This window comes from Anabrus simplex, chromosome 6 (genome assembly GCF_040414725.1).
Source record: "Anabrus simplex isolate iqAnaSimp1 chromosome 6, ASM4041472v1, whole genome shotgun sequence".
NCBI classification, from domain to species: domain Eukaryota; kingdom Metazoa; phylum Arthropoda; class Insecta; order Orthoptera; family Tettigoniidae; genus Anabrus; species Anabrus simplex.
The window spans coordinates 12,522,647-12,543,492 of NC_090270.1; the positions used below are offsets into that span (position 1 = coordinate 12,522,647).

Consider the following 20,846-nt stretch of genomic DNA (forward strand, 5'->3'; position numbering starts at 1 on the left):
ACGTTGCATTCGGACGCTGAATACTTGCGGTTCGCTGTGCTATTTCCGTATGTTTCAGCGTAACTGATCCCCACGATTTTATATGATGCAGTATTACTCGAATTCTTGCTAACTGTGGACTAACAAACAATTTTGAGATCACAGAAAATGCATGTCCCATACCCGAAACCCTCATAAAATACATTTGTACCAGACTGGAATAGAGCCTCACTGGTCACTTCTGCCCTGATTCTCTCACTGAACTAGTGCAGTAGTATTTCCTATCGACTGATAACAGCACGTTGCCCAACGTTTGAAATGCTTGTTTTCGCAATAGGAAGGCTGCTACTTTAGTAGTTGACATCTTTATTTCGAAACGCATCCAAAGCTGCGTAATGGATGTTCGAAGAAGTGGGTGCGTCAAATACATGAACATTTCTTTTTCTCCACTTTGGACCCAAAAAATATTGGGATGCATAAATTATGCATTAGTAACATTTTGTGTGATATATTTTATTTCAAAATGTAATTGGTGTGTTGAAAGTACGATTGTTGTCTGCCGATTTCATTTGCATTGTGTATCATCGCAAGACATTAAATTTCTCCCATGTTTCTAAAAACTCACGTGTCGTACAATCAGCTGTTGTGACGGCAACATTTCTTTGTGTGCCATTGGGCAGTGTGTGACCAACATTTTGTGCAGCTGTCATGTGCAACCTTACACTGGCCCTCCTATACTCGAGACAAATTTAACTCATGACTTAAAACTACTATGTACAATATCTCACCCTATTAAGGATTAAATCATGGGGTACTTATCTTTCCCGTTGTTTGGTCTGCCATCTCTGCATGACCTTGGGCATTGGGTAAATCCCAAATGATCCATGCTTACACCCTCTTTCAGAGGGTTATCACACTGAGGTTGGCATCCGGCCGTTAAAACATGCTGTTAAATATCATCTCACCTCATCCCCGACCCTGTGTTATTTTGTCCTGGTGCAAGTAAAATATTCCGCAGAGTGCAGTGCAATTAGTGGGTGCGTTCTGATAACATTTTGTCATCCTTAGTAGTGCTGTACTGTTCTGTTTTTGGTTTGCCTGTGTTAAGCACAGTATCTGTTGAGAATATTTTCCCCCATACTTTAGAACAGAAGGGCCAGATTGTTTCATAATACAAGGTCTTTCACTCAGAGTGGGGCCAGCGCTGCACAGCAGGTAGGACGAGCATTAGGCACTGAGGAGCTGAGACGGTTGCCAAGTAAAGTTGACTTTATTTCGTTAATAGCCTATTTTAAGTTTATAACGTGTGTACGGGTTAGTGGTTATTGTTTAATTGTTATTGTGTTTCAAAAGTTTATAATGTGTTATTGCTAAGTGTTAAAGCCTATTGTTTCAATAATTCCTCAAACTGCGTACACATTCTGAAGATTTTTATGTACGACACGTGTTGACAAATTCTTGTAGAGAAGTTAGAAGGCGATATATAGGAAAATTCCCAGGTGCAAACATTCCAGGTAGGGAAACTGTAAGAAGACTTGTGAACAAATTTAGAAGCATGGGTTCGATTCTTGATAGAAAGCGAAGAATAAAAAGGAGTGTGCTTACTGAGGATAAACTATGCTAGGGTGGGGGGAATTAGAACATACTCCTACAAAATTGCTCAAAAAACTTGCGCAGTAAACACAATTTTCGATTTCCTCCGCTTCCGCAGTAAACACAATTTTCGATTTCCTCCATGTGGCGAGCTACAAAAAAAAAATGTTACAATTGAAAGCATACAGGATCAGTTGTTCCAAGAGTTGCATCCATGTGATAATGAGAGCAGGATAAATTTCTGTAACTGGGATTCAAGGGAGTGTTAATGATAAGGTACTGGATTCAAAATTAATTATATTCTCTAATGAAGCATGGTTACATTTAAGTGGACGTGTTTCAAGTCAGAATAATTGGTACTGGTCTTCAGAAAACCCTGAAAAATGTCATACATGAAACACCCCTACATGATGTGAAAATGGGAGTGTGGGCGGCAGTAACTGCAGACAGGATAATAGGGCATATATTCTTTTAAACCACAATCACTGGGCAGAAATATAGGGATAACATTCTCGTACCATTTTTTGAACAATTGATGGACAAGGAATGCCAATCTGGATATTTTCAGCAAGACCCTGCAACCGCGCATATGGCTAACAAGTCATTTGAGGAAATTATCGACAACAGGGTAATTAGTAAACCATTGTGGCCCGCAAGATCCCCAGATCGTACGGTTTGCGATTTTTATTTATGGGGAAAATTGAAAAATAAGTTTTATACAACAAACCCTCCCACTCTCGAACTCAAACCAAATATCACGAGAGAAATTGAGTTTATCTAATGCAAGTGAATGAAAATTTGCTTGGACGATGCTAGAAATGTGTAGATGCAGGTGAAGGACATTTTCAACATCTTCTGTGATGAGGTGAGTAATTATTTCACTTTGATTATGTGTTATTGTGTGTGCTTGTTATTTACATGCGCTCTCTCAACTCTAACCTCAGCGAGTTGCCATGTTCTTGTCTGCCCTTCAGCTTGCTCTTGTACCCACTGGCCTGCGCTGACCGGCCCCACTTTGAGTGAAAGACCCTGTGGTACCACGCGGCACTTCAGAACAACACTTACAGTAAATCATCTACTAAAGGCAATGACTTGTCGCCGTACCCACATCTGATGGATCTTCGTCATGCCACTTCATATTGCTATTGAACCACATGCCATTTCACTGACGGAGTTCCTGATGTGTGACGTCCTTGTCTTCCCTCGGTCTCTGTCTTCTACTTTTCCTTCCGTGATGGTCTGGAGAAGAGTCATGTCTCAGTACGTGTCCAAGGAACTTTGTTTTCACCTTCTTTATCGTATTTAATAAACATAAACCCTTCTATATGTTCTTTAAGACGTTTTTTATCCATCCAACTTAGTTTTTGTAATTCTCCAAAAGTACATTTCTGTAAATAAAACTAATAGAAAAATATTACACTTCAATTGATTTTCTTTAGGAAATGAAATATCGTAAATATGGCAAATATTGTAACTCTTAACGTTTCTGTCCAACAAATACAGCATTAGCAGTATTGAATTCAGGAGAAATAACAGCTATTTGACTTCTTCCGTTTGTTTTAAATCTCCTCCTAGGCTCAGCGGGACAGGTGTTAAAGCATTGACGTTAGTCCTGGATCTTACCCCGCATGAGCTGGACTTTCTACAAGATTATAAATGGCTTCTTGTGCTCAGAAATAGTTTCTAAAGTCAGTTTTTCCAGATAAGGGACTTATTCTGTATTCAGATTTCTTCGTAATTTTTATTCCTCTTTGGACGCCATCTCCCTACGAAGGTTGGTGATCCAGTACATTATGATTACTTGTGAAACAGTGGCTCGAAAGATACCATACAAATGGCGCCAGTATTTAAGCTAGGAATTTCTTGTTTTCTTCATAGATTGTCTTTGTTTTCCCCTCAATGATATATTATAGATGTTCATATCATTCACGTCGCATGATGTGCCCGATATACTTGAGCATTTGCTCCTTGATGGTGGTTAAAATCTCTTTCCTCTATTTTAACAAGTAGAGGACTTCCTCATTGATCTTCCTTTCTATCCAGGGTATTGGAAGCTTTCGGACTGAGGGCTGAGCATCCAGCAAAAACATAGCATTGCATCATCCAAACTCGGAGCTGACAGCTGAGATCTGTAGCCGTTGTACTGTTGCCTTGCCGAATCCTGGATAAGATTTCATTCTTGGAATCGCAGTGGTCATTCACTATAATCTTAGGGAGTGTATGTTGTTGTACATGAAAAGTGAATCTATACGGTTTTCAGATTTTTTTCTTTTAATTGGAAACTTCATTCTAAACTGAATTTTTAATCAAGCAAAATCTATGCAACCATCCAAAACATGCAGAACACAGAAGACTGTGCTGTTGGGGGCATTGACAGTGTGGTGCAGGCACTGTGTAAACATGCCTTTTGTTTGGTTGTGATATTTAATTCTTTTTTGCAGGCAATGGAGCACCTTCAAGCCTTCATTGCCGACTGTGATCGACGTACAGAACTAGCTAAACAGCGACTTGCTGAAACTCAGGAAGAACTGTCAGCTGAAGTAGCTCTCAAGGCTAATAAGGTCCATGAACTTGCCGAGCAGATTGGGAAGAAGTTAGCTCGTGCAGAGCAGCTTGGAGCAGAGGGTTTGGTGGAGGACAGCATGAAGCTCATGGAGGAGGTAGTTATTTTAAAATATCTCTGTTTGGTAAAGATGGTCTTGTAATTACTGTGTTTGCCCACATACAGCACCCCTTAATTTTTGGAATTATCACATAAAGCTAACTTCGACTGAAATTGGCCCTGGGTACTAGTGTTCATCATCATGCCTGCGTCACTGTACTTGCTGCTAACAGTGTTCCTTCTCTCTCCCCTTCCCCACTATCCTTTCCATCACCAAAGCATACATGTGTGTGTTTGCTAGTAGGTACAGCTCTTTTTAGCTGAAAGAAAGAAAACAAACTCTGTGTAGTTAGGTATTGGTGAAAACTAATGCTGGCCAAGAAAACCTGCAATTTGTTTCATGGCATGTAGATTGCAGAGTATGAGAATGTGTTTTTGAATCGGTCACAGAGAACTTGTTATATGCGATGTAGCAGTTGGGCAGAGTTCTTGCTGGGAATCGTCCAAAACTTTGTGTCCCGTGGCAAAATGCGTGATGGAAACGACGTCACATTAGTCGTTACCATAGGCCTTGGTCACCAGAGATGCTGTGACAAGTTGATTTGTATAAATAGGGTGGGTGGAAATAGAAAACGTGCCATCAGTGTCATCACATTACTTGTTACCGTAGCCGTTGGTCGCCAAAGATGCTGTGACTGTGGATTTGTATAAATAGTGTGGGTGTAAATAGAAAACGTACCGTCAGTGACGTCACATTACTTGTTACAGTTGGCTTCGGTCGTCAAAGATGCTGTGACTGAATTTGTATGAATAGTGTGTTGAAATAGAAAACGTTCCATCAGTGACGTCACATTACTTGTTACCGTAGGCCTTGGTTGCCAGAGATGCTGTGACTGTTGTTGTCACTATTTGGGGTTTATCTATTGAAAGATATATTCATGATCATTAGTTTTTCGCAAAGGGAGAAAAGTTATTTTTCGGAAAAAGGCTTTAAACCAGTTCAAGATTGGGCAGTTTGTTTTATGCGCTGGAATGGAGTTTGTGGAGAAGAATGTATCGCCAGGTATGAAACACAACATTTTCCTATTTTGGACAGCTATTGGTCATCTTAACTACTTCTCCAGTAATGGCACCTGCAACCTAGCGGTATGACCGACAAGGAAATTTGAAGGGTGATTCTATTAAATATTGTGGAACGTAAGACGAACACAGACCAATTACCGGGCTTATCATCATCAGTTTTCCACTCCAGTTGCCTGGGTGTGCTTTACGAGCACTCTCCACTTCTGTCTGTGCATGTACCACTCTTCTCTCAAGACGACATCCCAGCTGACTCCTCTCGTTCCTATGTCCTCTTTCACTTGGTCCAGCTATCTTTTCCTAGGTCTTCCTACTGGTCGTTTTCCAGCCACAACTGTGTGTAGCCATTGTTTTGCTGTCCTTCTATCGTCCATTCGTTTGACATGGCCAAATCATTTCAAACGGGCCCTTGTCACTTTTTCATTCAGGGATGGGTACACACCAGCTTCCTCCCTTATTCTTTCATTCCTTACCCTGTCCCTTTTTGTCTTCTGTACCATAGTTCGTAGGAACTTCATTTCTGCGGCTTGTTACCGGGCTTGTCCCTAGGTGGAATTCATAGTAAAGAGTACCATAATGCTGTTTGAATGACAAAACAGTCTTAACAATAATATTTGTTTCCTTCTACCATGAATACTACAGTACAGTAAATACGTCTGGTCCGTTTTAGCAATTTGAGAGGGTAAATGGAAATTTCTCTGATGCAAACTGATAAAAAGAAATCTGTGGGAATCCACAATATTTTCTTTATAATTGGCTCTTGCAGTACTAGTTCTCTTACAAAAACTGAAGATGTTTTGTTCAAGAACACGTATGAGCCATTTTCGGCTAGTCTTACAACCTGTCATTTTTAACTCTTGCTTTCTTACACTTTCTTCAAGAGATAAATTTCACTCATAACTGCATATCAAGACAGCCTCTTTCCACTCACACATTCGTGTGCGGCGTATCCCGATAACTTCACTTTACCTCTGCAAAATGCTTGTTGGTTACGGTTATTCTGTTCGAGGTGAGTTTTATTTTCCCCCCTAATTTACATCCACGCCGTATTTTCTTTCCACAGTGTGATTACTTTTACCTTGCCTCTGCAAAATGTGTAGCCTTTCTTTAGGCGTGAATGACCTATAACGAGAGCTCACGACGGCCATCCTCAACACATGATACTTCTTAAAATTACCAACCAAATACCTGTACACAAACTTTCCGCTGTAAATTTTGGAAAAAATATTTGGAGGTTGTTTGCTTATATGGTAAGTAATTGATGTGTTGTTGAGAGAACACTTCATGCACACCGAAAATGCTTCATTTACAAAGCAATAAGTTAATTTCTGGGTTTGTCTGTACCTTACATATGGTCAAGAATCTCACTGCAGACTAGTATGTATTATCACAGACGACTGGATGTTAGAGCCTTAAAAGCATTGACAGTAGGTCGATTTCAAGGCCCTTTAGAACAAGTTTCTCTGTTGTTGAATAATTTTCGAGAATAAATGAGAACTGGTGAAAGGTACTCGGTTAGGTGATGGTGACAAAAATGGAAGGCCTATTGAGCAAATGGACAGGAGTAGGATTTCCAAACAAACTGTACCATGTGTGTTGACTGGAGGAACATGCGCTGAGATAGTAACCAATTCTCATTCAGAGAAGTTTTAATGTCATATGTTTAATCTGAGTATGTTGTCAGGGGAAACCACTTCTATATATGAGAGATGAACAGGCTTAAGATTGAGCTGAATGGTATTTGGTGTGCTCAGGGTTGGGTGTTCTTGCAAGGGCTGCACCAGTCTGTAATATTCACTATGTTATATTCAGAACAGTAAATTTCCTACTATGGTAAGTTGCAGGTGCTGTCGTTTCAATAGAATCTGCTGACTTAGCACAACACTATCTGGTGTACCCCCTGTGGGGGCAACCTATCATAAGGGGCAACCAAGGGGTGATGGAATTAGAACCATGAGACTACTTGTCATATTCAGGCCAGTAAATTTCCTACTATGGTAAGTTGCAGGTGCTGTCGTTTCAATAGAATCTGCTGACTTAGCACAACACTATCTGGTGTACCCCCTGTGGGGGCAACCTATCATAAGGGGCAACCAAGGGGTGATGGAATTAGAACCATGAGACTACTTGTCATATTCAGGCCAGTAAATTTCCTACTATGGTAAGTTGCAGGTGCTGTCGTTTCAATAGAATCTGCTGACTTAGCACAACACTATCTGGTGTACCCCCTGTGGGGGCAACCTATCATAAGGGGCAACCAAGGGGTGATGGAATTAGAACCATGAGACTACTTGTCATATTCAGGCCAGTAAATTTCCTACTATGGTAAGTTGCAGGTGCCGTCGTTTCAATAGAATCTGCTGACTTAGCACAACACTATCTGGTGTACCCCCTGTGGGGGCGACCTATCATAAGGGGCAACCAAGGGGTGATGGAATTAGAACCATGAGACTACTTGTCATATTCAGGCTAGTAAATTTCCGACTATGGTAAGTTGCAGGTGCTGTCGTTTCAATAGAATCTGCTGACATAGCACAACATTACAGTACCTGTGATTAGTACCATTATATGCAGAACACCATGGGTCACTTCACTGGCAATTAATATCACTATATGAGAAACACCATAGATCTGTGTTACCTGTGATCAGTATCACTATGTGAACTCGCATCCGGGAGATAGTGGGTTCGAACCCCACTGTCGGCAGCCCTGAAGATAGTTTTCCGCGGTTTCCCATTTCCACACCAGGCAAATGCTGGGGATGTACCTTAAGGCCACTGCCACTTCCTTCCCATTCCTAGGCCTTTCCTGTCCTATCGTCGCCATAAGACCTATCTGTGTTGGTGCAACGTAAAGCAACTATCAAAAAAAAAAAAAATTGTGGGGGACAACGTGGGTTTGCATTTCGTATGAGTGGTGCCATTATGTGAGAAACACCATAGGTCTGTGTTACCTGTGAGTAGTACATGGCCTGTCATTGGCACTGCTATGTGTGGAACACTGTGGGTTTGCGTTACCTATGAGTGGTACCATTATGTGAGAAACACCATAGGTCTGTGTTACCTGTGAGTAGGTGGTATCACTACAGTCCCCGGCCAAATTAATTGACAGTACTACCTTTTCACGTTTTTTTAATTAATTACCAAATTTCTTAGAATTACAACTTATTTATTACAGTTATTTACATAAGGGATGTTTATTGACTATGTACAGACATTCTTTTTCCTTTCTTTCACAAAATTTTAGGTGATAAGTAACACTTTTCTTCGAATGTACACAGTTTCAATATTTTGTAGGTCCACCTTTTGCATCTATTAGTGCTTTAATCCTCCTGGGCATGCTTTCAATACAGCTTTGAACAGTCTCTTTTATTAGTGGATTATGATGCCAAACTTCTTTTAGTTTTTCAATGAGTCTGGTTTTTGTTGTGATCATTTCTTTTGCTATTTCTCTTTTGACCACCTCCCATACATTTTCAATAGGATTCATATCCGGAGAATGCTCTGGCCATGACAATAAGGGTAATTTTTTTTTCTTCAGGAAGTCTTTAACTGATTTAGCTGTGTGGCAGTGTGCTCCGTCCTGCATAAAAGTCACATTTTTTTCCATCAGGGAACCATTCGCGTATCTGTGGTAGTAGCTGAGTGCGCAAAACTTCCTTATACTGGTCCTGGCACATTATACCATCGACAAAATAGAGGTCCTACTGCTTCCCCACTAATTACTGAGCACACCATTATCTTATCAGGGTGTTTGACTATCAGAGAAAGACAGTCTGGATGGTATTTCTCATCTGACCTGCGACGAACAAATGCTGCCTTCTGGGAAAGAACTTCGAAAGTTGAAGCATACCTGAAAATAAATAGAGAAATTTGTAAATACTTCACCTAACTTCAAAATCCTCTTCAGCACCCTTTGTCAAATATTATATGTTATTACCTACCGATTTCCAGTAGTTTATACCATGATCCTTGTATTCCCTGGCCCATTTGAATCTCTTAGCCATCACACAGGGAGTAAGCCATGGTTTCTTACATGGCCTATGAGCCATGAAGTCCAATTCCTTCAGTTTCCGCCGTTTTGTTCTTTCTGAAACATGTACCCCAGATGCTTCTAGTTCAGGTTTTTTCCATTTTCACCGTAGAATGTCGGTTTCTTTTGCAAACGTTTGGAAGGCATCGTTCACTACGCTCAATAAAGAGAGGTTTCCTGCCACAATGACCTTTCCGTTTCCCATTCAAGTCCTCACCAAAAGCCAGTTTCTTAGCAATGCGTTTCACTGTGGATTGTGAAACACCAACTTTGTTACCAATCTCACGCTGGGAATATGTTCCTGTCTCAGTGAGGATCTTTATCTGTGCCCCCTTTCGAGGGGTTATGTCACCAGACATCATAACCTAAAAAAAATCAAAATGTCACTATATTATCAACGTTTCTCTGGTTTTTAAAGTTTAATATTCCTAAATCATTAACTCTTGTATAGAGAATAAAGTAAACCGAGCAGTACAACTTACCCTCTCAGTTATTGTGATGAAAAACACTGTGGAAACACTTGTAAGGGGTTACATATTTGGCGCTAAATATTGCCAAGCTGTCAACAGTTGCACATCAGCAGCCCAAGAAACAAATGACTAACATAACGCACATGTTAAAGTCATATTACCAACTGTAAATACCTATGGAATCAAAATTACTCCTCTTTGAGCATGTACTAGGCTTCCACGGTGCTTCAAACTGTATACATGAAAGAAAATGTGACTGAGTCTATTAATTTGGCCAGGGACTGTATGTGTGGAACACCCTGGGTTTGCGTTACTTATGATCAGTAGTGCTACATGGAGAACACCATGGTTGTACTTTACCAGTGGCTAGTACCATTATGCAGGGCCGGTGACCTGGATTTTGGACCCCTGTATACAACAAGCATCATCGATTAAGGATCTTCACTTAGGAAGCAGTCCCTTGTTCAGTTTCTTCTTCTATTATGACCGCATAGGATCACTCTAGTCAGTCCATCGTTCAAGTCTCTTTGAAGGGATTGTTCGGGCTTTGCGGTCCTCCCAGCACTTCTTCAGACGCTCCAATATTCGTGCCCATTCCTCGGTTGATAATATGCATGTTGTTGGTTTGTTTCATGTAAGGGTAAAGTGCATGCATATCATCTGAATGATGCAAATAAAACTGCATGTATGCCTCTCGTAATCATTCTAGTATGTCGTATGGTCCGTACCTTTACAAGAAACTACAGAGCTGAGCAGCTAGGCATTCAACTCCCACCGTCAGCTGACAGTTCCCATTCATTGGCCAGTTTTTGCTTACCATCATTAGCTCCTCAACTGAGGGCATCCAGCCGTAAAAATATGCCATATATTTTCATCTTGCCTCAGCCCTGCCCACATACTGGGAAAGTAGGACTAATACTGGCCTCTAATTTTCAGTACTTCCTCTATTGCCCCATTTATATATTGATACTAGCTACTCTTTTTAAACAGGCAGTCGTGCATTGTTCAAAGGATGGATGCTTCAGCTTCTGCACATTGGATGTGTTCAACATTATCAGCATTATCTGCTATAACTCAATGCAAAAAACTTGCATACAATCCAACACCCCATATTTGCAGTTCATGTGTTTATATTCATTTCTTTTTTGTATTGTTTGATCTCGGTAGGTAAAAAGTGATGTTGAATATATGCCTTTGCATTGAAGTAGCAAAAGGTAGTTGAAATTCCGTAAGAGGTGAGTTATTAAGAAATTAAACATAGTCTAATTGACGTACACCCACTTCTAAGATTCCCTTACTGTCGGGTCCAATATATCATGATTTTACACACTCTTTTTGTATAATAGTGACATGGTTTTCAGGAAACTAGAATAGTAATATTAAATTAATTTGCTTTTCAAAGTTTTTATTCTTGTTCAAGATCGAAGACTTGAGGAAGAAGAAAAATGCTGCTGAAGGTGAATATCGCAACTCTATGCCTGCTAGTAGCTATCAGCAGCAGAAACTGCGTGTTTGCGAGGTGTGCTCGGCATACCTAGGTATTCACGATAATGACAGACGTCTGGCGGATCACTTTGGAGGAAAACTTCATTTGGGATTCATCAAAATTAGAGAGAAGCTGGCTGAGCTTGAGGTATGTGTGTTTTCCTTGTCTTGGAAAAATCAAACAGATTTTGATTTCTATTTCCTGTTATGGACGGCTCATAGTCATCAAGTAGAAAATGCTCGCCACACATTATGGGCATAGATTTATTGCAAATTATTTTGATCTAACATGTTTTGTATTTTATTGAATGTTTTGGAAAAAATATTTTTCTTGGAATGCTGATAAAATGAATGTATTAGCATTTTACATTTTCATATTGAATTTTGTATGTATGCCTCGGAACAGGGATTGAAGCACAACAGTACATATCCGCAGGCAGGACATGTTCTTACATTTTTCCCAACATGTAAAAAAAAAAAAAAAAAAAAAAAAAAAAAAAAAAAAAAAAAAAGTTTTTTCTGTGTGTAAGGAATTTTGGAGATGAAATTTCTATCTTTGAACGTGAAGGGCAAAAGCTTCATAAACTCTTTTACCTTCTGTGTGGATGGAGCCTGGCACGTGGTGCTGTTCCGTCAGGCCACGTTCCAATCTACTAAGTTGGGTTTGAAAATTCATAATTTCATGATAGGATCTGTTCCCACTCTACGGTGATGCTTAGATAAAATGGACACCAGTCTTCTGTCATTCCATAACACATTCAGTATTTGAGAGGGGTAGTTGTCTGACCTCCATTTCTTCCCTCTGATTTTTGGCTCGGTAGCTACCCAGTTAGTTTGAACAGTTCCAGTTGCATTCGGCTAGAGTAGACACACGCAAGCTTAGTGCTGCTGCAGTTTGTGTGGTAATAATCAGAGTTGTTGCGCTTTACAGTTCTCCGCATAGTTTATTCGATTTAAGGAATCGGTGTGTGCAAGTGAAAAAGTGAATTCTTCTTTTACGTGGCTACTAGCAGAGAGAAACTACTACATTCTGTCGTTCTCTCTTGACTCTCGCTCTGAGCCGAGCGAGCCTAGTCCTGGTCGCTCAGCTGGAGATGTCCACTTAAACCCCAGTCCCAACCCTTGTGAAATGAAAACAGATCTAAAATATCTATTGTCAGAACGTGCAAGGCCTGAACAATAAGCTGTCTGATTGTGAACTATTCCTGCCAGACTTAGGAGAAGTTGACGTGATTGAACTTACTGAAACATGGTTCTCGTGGGCTAGTGACGGTGAACTACCACTTAGCGCTAATTACAGCCTATTTCATCATGATTGCGCTACTCTAGGTGGTGGAGTGATGCTAGCAGTGAACAGTGCATTACCGTGTAAACGGACAGACCTCAAACAGAACTGTGAGTTAGTATGGTTGGAGCTACTCTTTCCTCAACACCCTGTACTTGTGGGATGTTGCTTTAGACCACCAAACAACCCATTCTGTGACCTTGAACAGTGCCTGAAATCAGTCATAGCAGCTCTCCCTCATGGTGAAGTAATTTTAATGGGTGACTTTAACTTATCTATAAAGTGGTTTTCTCCAACTATCAGACTGTCGGTTAACAACTGTGATAAATATTTTATAAACAGGTCATACCTGCCAACTTTCCCGATTTAGGCATAGATATCAAGGATAATTAAATAAAAAACCACCTATTCAATACTTTCCACGTTTAATGTGGTTTATCTACATGATTTTATGTAGACTTATTTGGTCAGGTACATGTTTCACCCATTATTTTGGGCATCTTCAGCCTGTAAACAACCTTTAGGTCAAGGTTTGGGACCTTTTTAACCAATATAAACATACTAATATATACACTATATACAACATATACATTATATACAATATATACAAACATAAGTCAATACAGTAAAGTTTTTTGGTCCTAATCTATCTAATATGGAAAATGTCCAAAACTAAAATGGATCTTCTTTTCGGTGAAGAGGATTGCATATCGGGGTTTATGTGACCCCTATATCATATTAAGTACTTGACGTATCGTGTCTGGTGACAGGATGTGTCGTCAACAATAAGTGGAGATTTGAACTGATTGTAGGTTGGTCAAGATTGAAAATATAAATTTAAATTGAATGTGTTTTAACTTGGCAGTTCTGGTTAACTTAAAATGTTCAAAACTAAAAATAAAATGAAACGGATCTTCTTTTTTCTTGAGAAGGGGTGATATTAAAACTGGAGCTTGTTTGACCCACGATTTTCATTTTCATGTTCTTGACGTAACTAATATTTAAATGTGTTGTCGTGCACAAGTGGAGATTCAAAAGCCGATTGTTGTAGGTAGACTGGTCAAAAACGTTGTGAATGAAACTGTTAGCGTCTTGACTTTGGGTCTCATGTAACGTCAAGGAATTGACAAGAGTACAATATTTAGCTGTTTCATAGTTTTAGGCTGCTGCTTAATTGGGAAGAGACATCCTAGACACTTGATACAGTCTTGTGTGAAAATTGTTCCCGTTGATGTGTTGCTTGGTCTTTGGGAGGGATCTTAAGAATATCTGTAATGAAGTAGAAAATAATTTTGATTTTTTTTTTTTTTTTTTTTTTTTTTTTTTTTTTTTTTTTTTAGCACGTGTTGTGATATAATGTATTAAATTAACACCTCTTAACTGTAAAATGACTTACTTGTTCAGTTAATACTAGATGGATCTGTCTGTTCCGGCAGCGCCTGTCTTGTCACCATTTCTACTCCTGGTGTTGTAATGGTGCGGTAATGGAGGGGCGGGGCATGGAGGGAGAGTGGGGGTAGGCTGGTCTATGGGTGTGTGTGCTGTTGCTGGAGGGGAGTTTCTAGAAGCAATATGGGCGGGTTTAACTTTTGGCATGATGGATGAAGCATTTGAGTGTGGAGATTTAAATAATTGAGGGATTTTGTTTTGATCTGAATTCACGATATTAATTAATCTGGGTGTTAATTCGTACAAAGGATTTTTAATTTCATTGACGTCGTTGAGATTTTTATTTTTATTGTAGGTTTGGTCTAAAAAGATGTGTAGGTTTTCCAGTTCATTCATTAATTTCCCTTTACCTATGCTTCTAATGATGGTAAGATCTTTCTCTATGGATGTAAAGTGATGGCCCGTTTCTCTCATATGTTGGCTCATCGCTGAGTACTTATTGTGTTTTTGAGCGTTATAATGTTCCAGATATCTCGTGTTAAAGCTGCGGCCAGTCTGTCCGATATAAGAAAAACCACATTGTGTACATGTTAGTTTATATATGCCGGACCTTGAATAATGGTTGCTATTGTGATTGACCTTGTTGTGGTTAAAAAACATGTTTCGATTAGTGTTAACTGTCCTGAAGGCTATATTGATATTGTGCTTCTTTAAAGTATTTGCGATCTGATGGACGGCTGGGTTGTTATATGTAAATGTGGCGAAACTAGTTTTTTTAGGTTTCCCGATTTAGGCGGGAGACTCCCGATTTTCGACAGTTCTTCCTGCCTCCCAATTATTCTATTATTTCTCCTGATTTAGCTTATTTTTTTGGTGAACTTCAAACATTTGTTTTCAAATCTCACCATTTCAGCTTTTTTGCACCAGTGGCCGGAAGTCCTTCGCTCATTGGCCGCTTTCAAACGAAATATAGATGTTTATTAATGCAAGAAATGTATGTGAATGTACGATGTTTATTGAAGCCTGTATATTGCAACGCGTATATCGATTATCAATCTCTCATTCTCGCGTGCTATGTTCGTGCTCGTTCACATCAGTCTAGTCATTCTAGAGACTAGTCGCTAGATATGTAGTCTTCCTTAGTACCGTATTTACGCGAATAATACCCGCACCCTTACTTCAGGAAGGCTGATTTTGAAAAAAAAAAAAAAATTGCCAACATTGACTTGAATAAAACCTGCACCCCAATTTCGTGCCTCAATATATATATATATTTTTTTTTTTAGTATGCGGGTATTATTCACGTAAATACGGTAATTTAGTGACAGAATTTCAATGATAAAAACTAGTGACTTTTCTAGAGAATTTAGGAGATAATTCTAATTTTAATTTATCTCAATATACATAAAATACAGAGTTTTTTTCTGTACATTGCTCAGAATTTAAAAAGAATAATATTTCCGTACCGTCATCACCACAGTAACAAGGTGAAATGCACGTTTTAATTTTCCGTAATTTATGTATGTATGTACGCTCATCACGAGAAAACAGTGTATAACGTCGGGGAATAAGTCGCTTATAATCTAGGCCATGAATAATTTTATTCACGCAGAGTGAAATGGTAGTTTAGGGGAAGGCCTAAAATTTAATTCTCAAATATTTGTTATTATTTCTCCTATCAATCAATAGTACGTAACTAAAGTTATATACTATTAAATTTCCTATCATTTATGCCTTATACATTTTTACCATACGGGCTATGATAGAGATATTCGTGAATTTGGATTTTTGTTGCTAAGTCCATATCGCGCCAACGTTCGAGAAAATGGGTGAACTGAATTTTATAAAAAGTCGGGGAATAAGGCACTACAGTCGTCGCTATAAATAATTTTATTCACCCTGTTCGAAATGGTAGTTTAGGGGAAGGTGCCAAAAATGTAATTTTTAATTACCTGTCTTATTGGTCTTATCGAAAAGTAGTACGTAACAAAAGTTATAGAGAATACAGTTTCTGATTATTTATGTCTTATTCAGTTTTACCGTACTGACTGCAATAATATTGGTGGTGATGGTGATTAAATTGTGAAGATGATAATAAGAATGAGAAAAAAGTAATGAAGGAACGATCGCTTGAATAATAACACAAGAGGAATTTATGAAAGAAAGGACGACATGCTTTACATTAGATGCTCTAATATCACAGATTGGAAGAAAACTGAATGTGAAGGCCTCCAATATAGAAAGCTCAAAAAATTTATCAACATTGACCATTGTTTGTTGTGACGTGTTTTGTGTATTCTGCTGCCATTTATCTCTGATAGATGGAATTACTGCTCCGTATTGAGTATAACAGCCTGCCTGACTATTGGCAGGAAGGAGCATGCCATTCCTGTGGTTCATAAATTTTCTGATACTACTGATCATCATAGTATTCCGGCTATTCGATCCCTACTCCGGGGCAGTGATTGGAATGAGCAGTGTGCACACTTAAACAGAATAATTACAAAACAGAATAATTACACAGGCTGGTCATTCTAGCTCTGGAACTTTGAAACATTAGATCGACACCATAGTACTTTTTGTTAAAAGTGAGAAAATTTGCTGTTTTAAATTTTATCGAATATTTCATGACAGCATTGCTTTTAATCGCGACATTCGTACTGACGTCATTGTATTGACCTTTGTTGACTTCAGTTGGGGAAACTATAAGGACAGTCGTTCTTAGAATTCTGTAGCGAAGCACAAGTACATCAGCTAGTTATTTGATCTCAATAGCATTGCACGGGCGCTTGATGCAATATATTAATCTATGCCTTTGCTAAGTAATACCATCTAAGTGCATGACTGATTCACACATTCCTGATTTTCATATCAAAATCTCTGATTTTTTTGTTTTTTAAAGTTGGCAGTTATGACAGTTTTATTAATGGCCTTGGACTGAAACAGTTTAATATAATATGTACCCAACACCCTGGACCTCATGCTCTCCTCATTAGAACTTAAAACAATAATCCCAGGCAGAAACCTTTTCCAGTGCGACCCCCAGTCTCTCGACACTACATTCTTCCTACCCCACAGCAGGACATCCTCCCGCCCTACCTACGCCTGGCGCCGTGTCGACTGGCCTGCAATGTGTCGTGCCCTGGAATGCCTTCTGTGGAGCCTTCTCGAAAGAGCTGATATAGAATCGGCTCTTGACCCACTGTACTACTGGCTGCAAACTGCAATTAAAGACTTCGTACCTGCACAACGGGCTCCTTCTAGCAAATATCAACACTGGATATCACAAGGGACCAGACTGATACTATTTAATAAGAAGAGAGCTTGGCGCCTATGGAAAGACTTCCCTAACCCACACACTCACAATACCTTCGTTAAAATCCCGTGCCACGCCTTCAGGAGACACTAAAGAACACATGTAGACACTGTCACTGAAAACCCCAAGCGCTACCGGAGTCTCATCAACATACGGAGGAGGACGGAGCGGATTCCTGTCAGCGTAAACCACAGCGATGCAACAGCAAACGACACCGATTGCAATGAACTGTTCAACAGGTATTACTTCTCCAACTTCTCCCCTCTACAAAACCAGCAGCTCCCTCCCGTAGGTACGATTTCAATCAGAACCCTATCAAGCATAACTACCACACCAAGTGAAGTTCACAACCTTCTCCAAACTCTTTATACCAAGAAAGCTAACGGTCTCGACACTATAGGTCCTCTTTTCCTAAAAAATACTAACAATAAACAAAGAAAATAATAAAATCCACCTTTTCAATACTACACATTACGTGAAAATTTCTACATTTCTATTAAATCATCACATTTATGAACTTTTTGGTACCGGTTTCGACAAAACTATATGTCATCAGCCTAGGACAAATTACACAAAGACAATAAAATACATTGATCGTGACTCTTATAGTAATATCATAATAGTAATTTTAAAAATATACATGTTGAAACTAAAATAATATTTACATATATACAGTACAGTGGAACCTCAATTATCCGTTCCCGGTAAATACGTTTTCCCGGAATATGCGTTCAAATTACGCGGTCCCGCGAGCATCGTAATTAAATCGCGTTGTAAAAGTCCCGCATTATCCGTTCCTCGAAGAAACGATTTCCCAGATCAACCGTCCAGAAATTCCAGTCCCATCAATGCTAAATCCTCTATCAATCGTTTTTTAATAAACTGTATCTCACGAAAGGACAGCTATGGAATATTTATGGATCACTGCGATAATTAAAGCAAGTAGGGCCTACTGTACTGGTACTGGAAAAGCAGTCGGCGGTGAACTTGCATAAGGGACCATCTTAGCATCGCATTCGGGTGGTATTGTTTAGAGAAACTCGGAAAATCATAAAGCAGAGAGTGGCCACAACAATTGCAAGGAGACACGGCGCATTTCGACAGCTCTGCTTGAAGACAGAACGAGTTTCGTCAAATGTTCGCACTTATAAAACGTCCATATTATGTCCAGGGTTAGATGTTTATATTTTGACATTTTTTTGATCATACTGCCGAAGAGGTTTTCGGCACTTTACTCAGGGCACTGCAGAGTAATTGGGCTTTCAGGCAGGAATCGAAACTGCTCCTTCTTAACACAAATTCAGTATTTTTTATATTATCGTACATAATTATGTTAGCGAGACCAAAACGGACGTTGCACCTTACATTTTAAAAAAAGCAAGCCATGGGAGGTCTTGGGATTGCCTATTACTGTTTAGGTTCTAATGTAAGACTGGGAATTTTACGTTTTCGTGTTAAAATACCAAAAACCGCAGTCGTTTTATTTGCGCACGTTACATTTTAAATGGTTGGTATCATTTCAAACTCGTACTGACATGAGCAGTGAGCGCGCTTTCCAGATGACCTCAAGGTCACGAATAACCGTAATTTCTGAAGTTTTGATATTTCTTTTATCTTTCCAATTTGATTGGATTTGTGACGCGCATAATTGAATTTAATGCATTCGAGAACTTTTAAGAATCGATACATACATTCGAAACCATGTTTTCGAGTTCAACATAACCTTTAAAAGTCGATGTAGGCCTAATTTGCGCGGTACGAGATTTCCAGAAACTGACTACGAACAGTATACCGGAGACCAAATTACAATGAAAGATTAAGAAATGAACGGATTTCGCCATCATTTTGGGTGCTTTTGTATCTAAGGTGCTTTATTTTATTAGATGAGAGAATTAAAAACTACTTTTGGTCGATTGTCGTTTGGCTTGGCGTTGTTAGATTTATCGAAGAGTTTGGCTAGCGTAATCAAAGTTACTGAACTGAAAGACGTTTTCACGGGAAAATGACGAAGATTCTCCTGTAAAATTGAATATAAAGTATCGAGATTTTGAACTCGTGTACCGGTAATTAATGCACTTTCGCGGTCTAACATGCCCGCCTCTCATCCAGAGGGCCCGGGTTCGATTGCGACCAGGTCAGGCAATTTTACCTGGATGTAAGTCTGGTTCCAGGTCCACTCAGCCTATGTGATTACCTTTAATTGTGGAGCTATCTAATGGTGAGATGGCGACCCCGATCTACAAAGGCAGGAATATCGGCCGCGAGGATTCGTCTTAATCTGCAGGCCTTCGGACTGAGCAGCGGTCGCTTGGCAGAAAGTTCCACTGGGGCTGTAGTTTGGTTTGGTTTAGGAGTTTTTGTAAGATTATAATTATACATATTTCATTTTTGTGATGTTTAGCCAAATTGTTGATGGTTTTCATTCATTCCCGGATTTTCCGTTTTCCCGTATTGTACGTTTTATTTTCATGGTCCCTCGGAAAACGGAGAATCGAGGTTTTACTGTAATTTGATAGTCATAATATAATAGTGGTCATTTTTTATAAGGTGTACTTCTTAGTAATTATTATTAAAAAGAATGACATGTTAAAAGAAAATTCGGTTTTTGTACTATATATTTGTAGTAAATTATAATTATCAGCTTTTGATCTGTCATATTTGTATCTGTTGAACAGTCTGGTTCATTTTTAAGGAGGCGTTATAGACATGTTTGACATGCTAAAAGAAGTAAACAAACACTTAAAGCGGGATTCCACTGAGGCAACATTTGGGCGACATGGAGCATGCGGCTGGCAACAAATGTTGCTCTTTGTAGCATGAGGCTTTTTGTCAGTGGGGCAGAAAAGATGTGGTATGCTACATGTGTTGCTGGGTGTAGCATGCGTCACTTGTGGAGACTTGTCGCTAACTACAAACGTTATTCCATCAAGGCAACCGAGACAACAGTTCCTCACTCGACTTTGACCAGCTGGTGACAGTTATACTTCCTTGAAGTGCCGGTACTTGTTTCGAATTTCTCAACCTAGCATCTCGCGAATCATCCCGGAAATGTGCATGGCGCAGAGTGATCCAAGCTGATAAGGCATGGAGCCCTTGGCAAACAAACCACGTTGGAATTCTCAAGAAACGAAAGCCATTAGTGATGAGTTTATGGAGTACTTGGTCAGATGAAGGTCGTGTACCATGGCAGTATCGGTATACCTAGAGGTACGGGAAGATTTAGAAACTTCTTGTTCACTGGAATAAAATATTTTTAAAAATTAAAATGTATTAGTTTTAAGCAGAATATCCTAACTCAATTCTGATTATTTTACCCCCTTATAGTTCACATTTCTAATGCAGTTATACTAGGAGAATGAAAGATAAATTGTGGCAACTATGACAATAAGTAGATAAAAAAAACTATGGCACTACAGCCCTTGAAGGGCCTTGGCCTACCAAGCGACCGCTGCTCAGCCCAAACGCCTGCAGATTACGAGGTGTTGTGTGGTCAGCACGGTGATTCCTCTCGGTCGTTATTCTTGGCTTTTTAGACCGGGACCGCTATCTCACCGTCAGATAGCTCCTCAATTCTAATCACGTAGGCTGAGTGGACCTCGAACCAGCCCTCAGGTC

General features: G+C 39.5%; 1 protein-coding gene across 3 annotated transcripts in view; it reads left to right on the forward strand.

Annotated features, from left to right (window-relative positions):
* Window positions 1-20,846, forward strand: part of LOC136876029 (putative RNA-binding protein Luc7-like 2) — a 131,820-nt gene that overhangs the window by 82,853 nt on the left and 28,121 nt on the right. For all 3 annotated transcript variants that reach the window (XM_067149638.2, XM_067149639.2, XM_067149640.2), the window contains 2 exons: window positions 4,014-4,232; window positions 11,177-11,389. In XM_067149638.2, coding sequence (XP_067005739.1) covers window positions 4,014-4,232; window positions 11,177-11,389 — 432 coding nt within the window. The remainder of the gene's footprint in view (window positions 1-4,013; window positions 4,233-11,176; window positions 11,390-20,846) is intronic.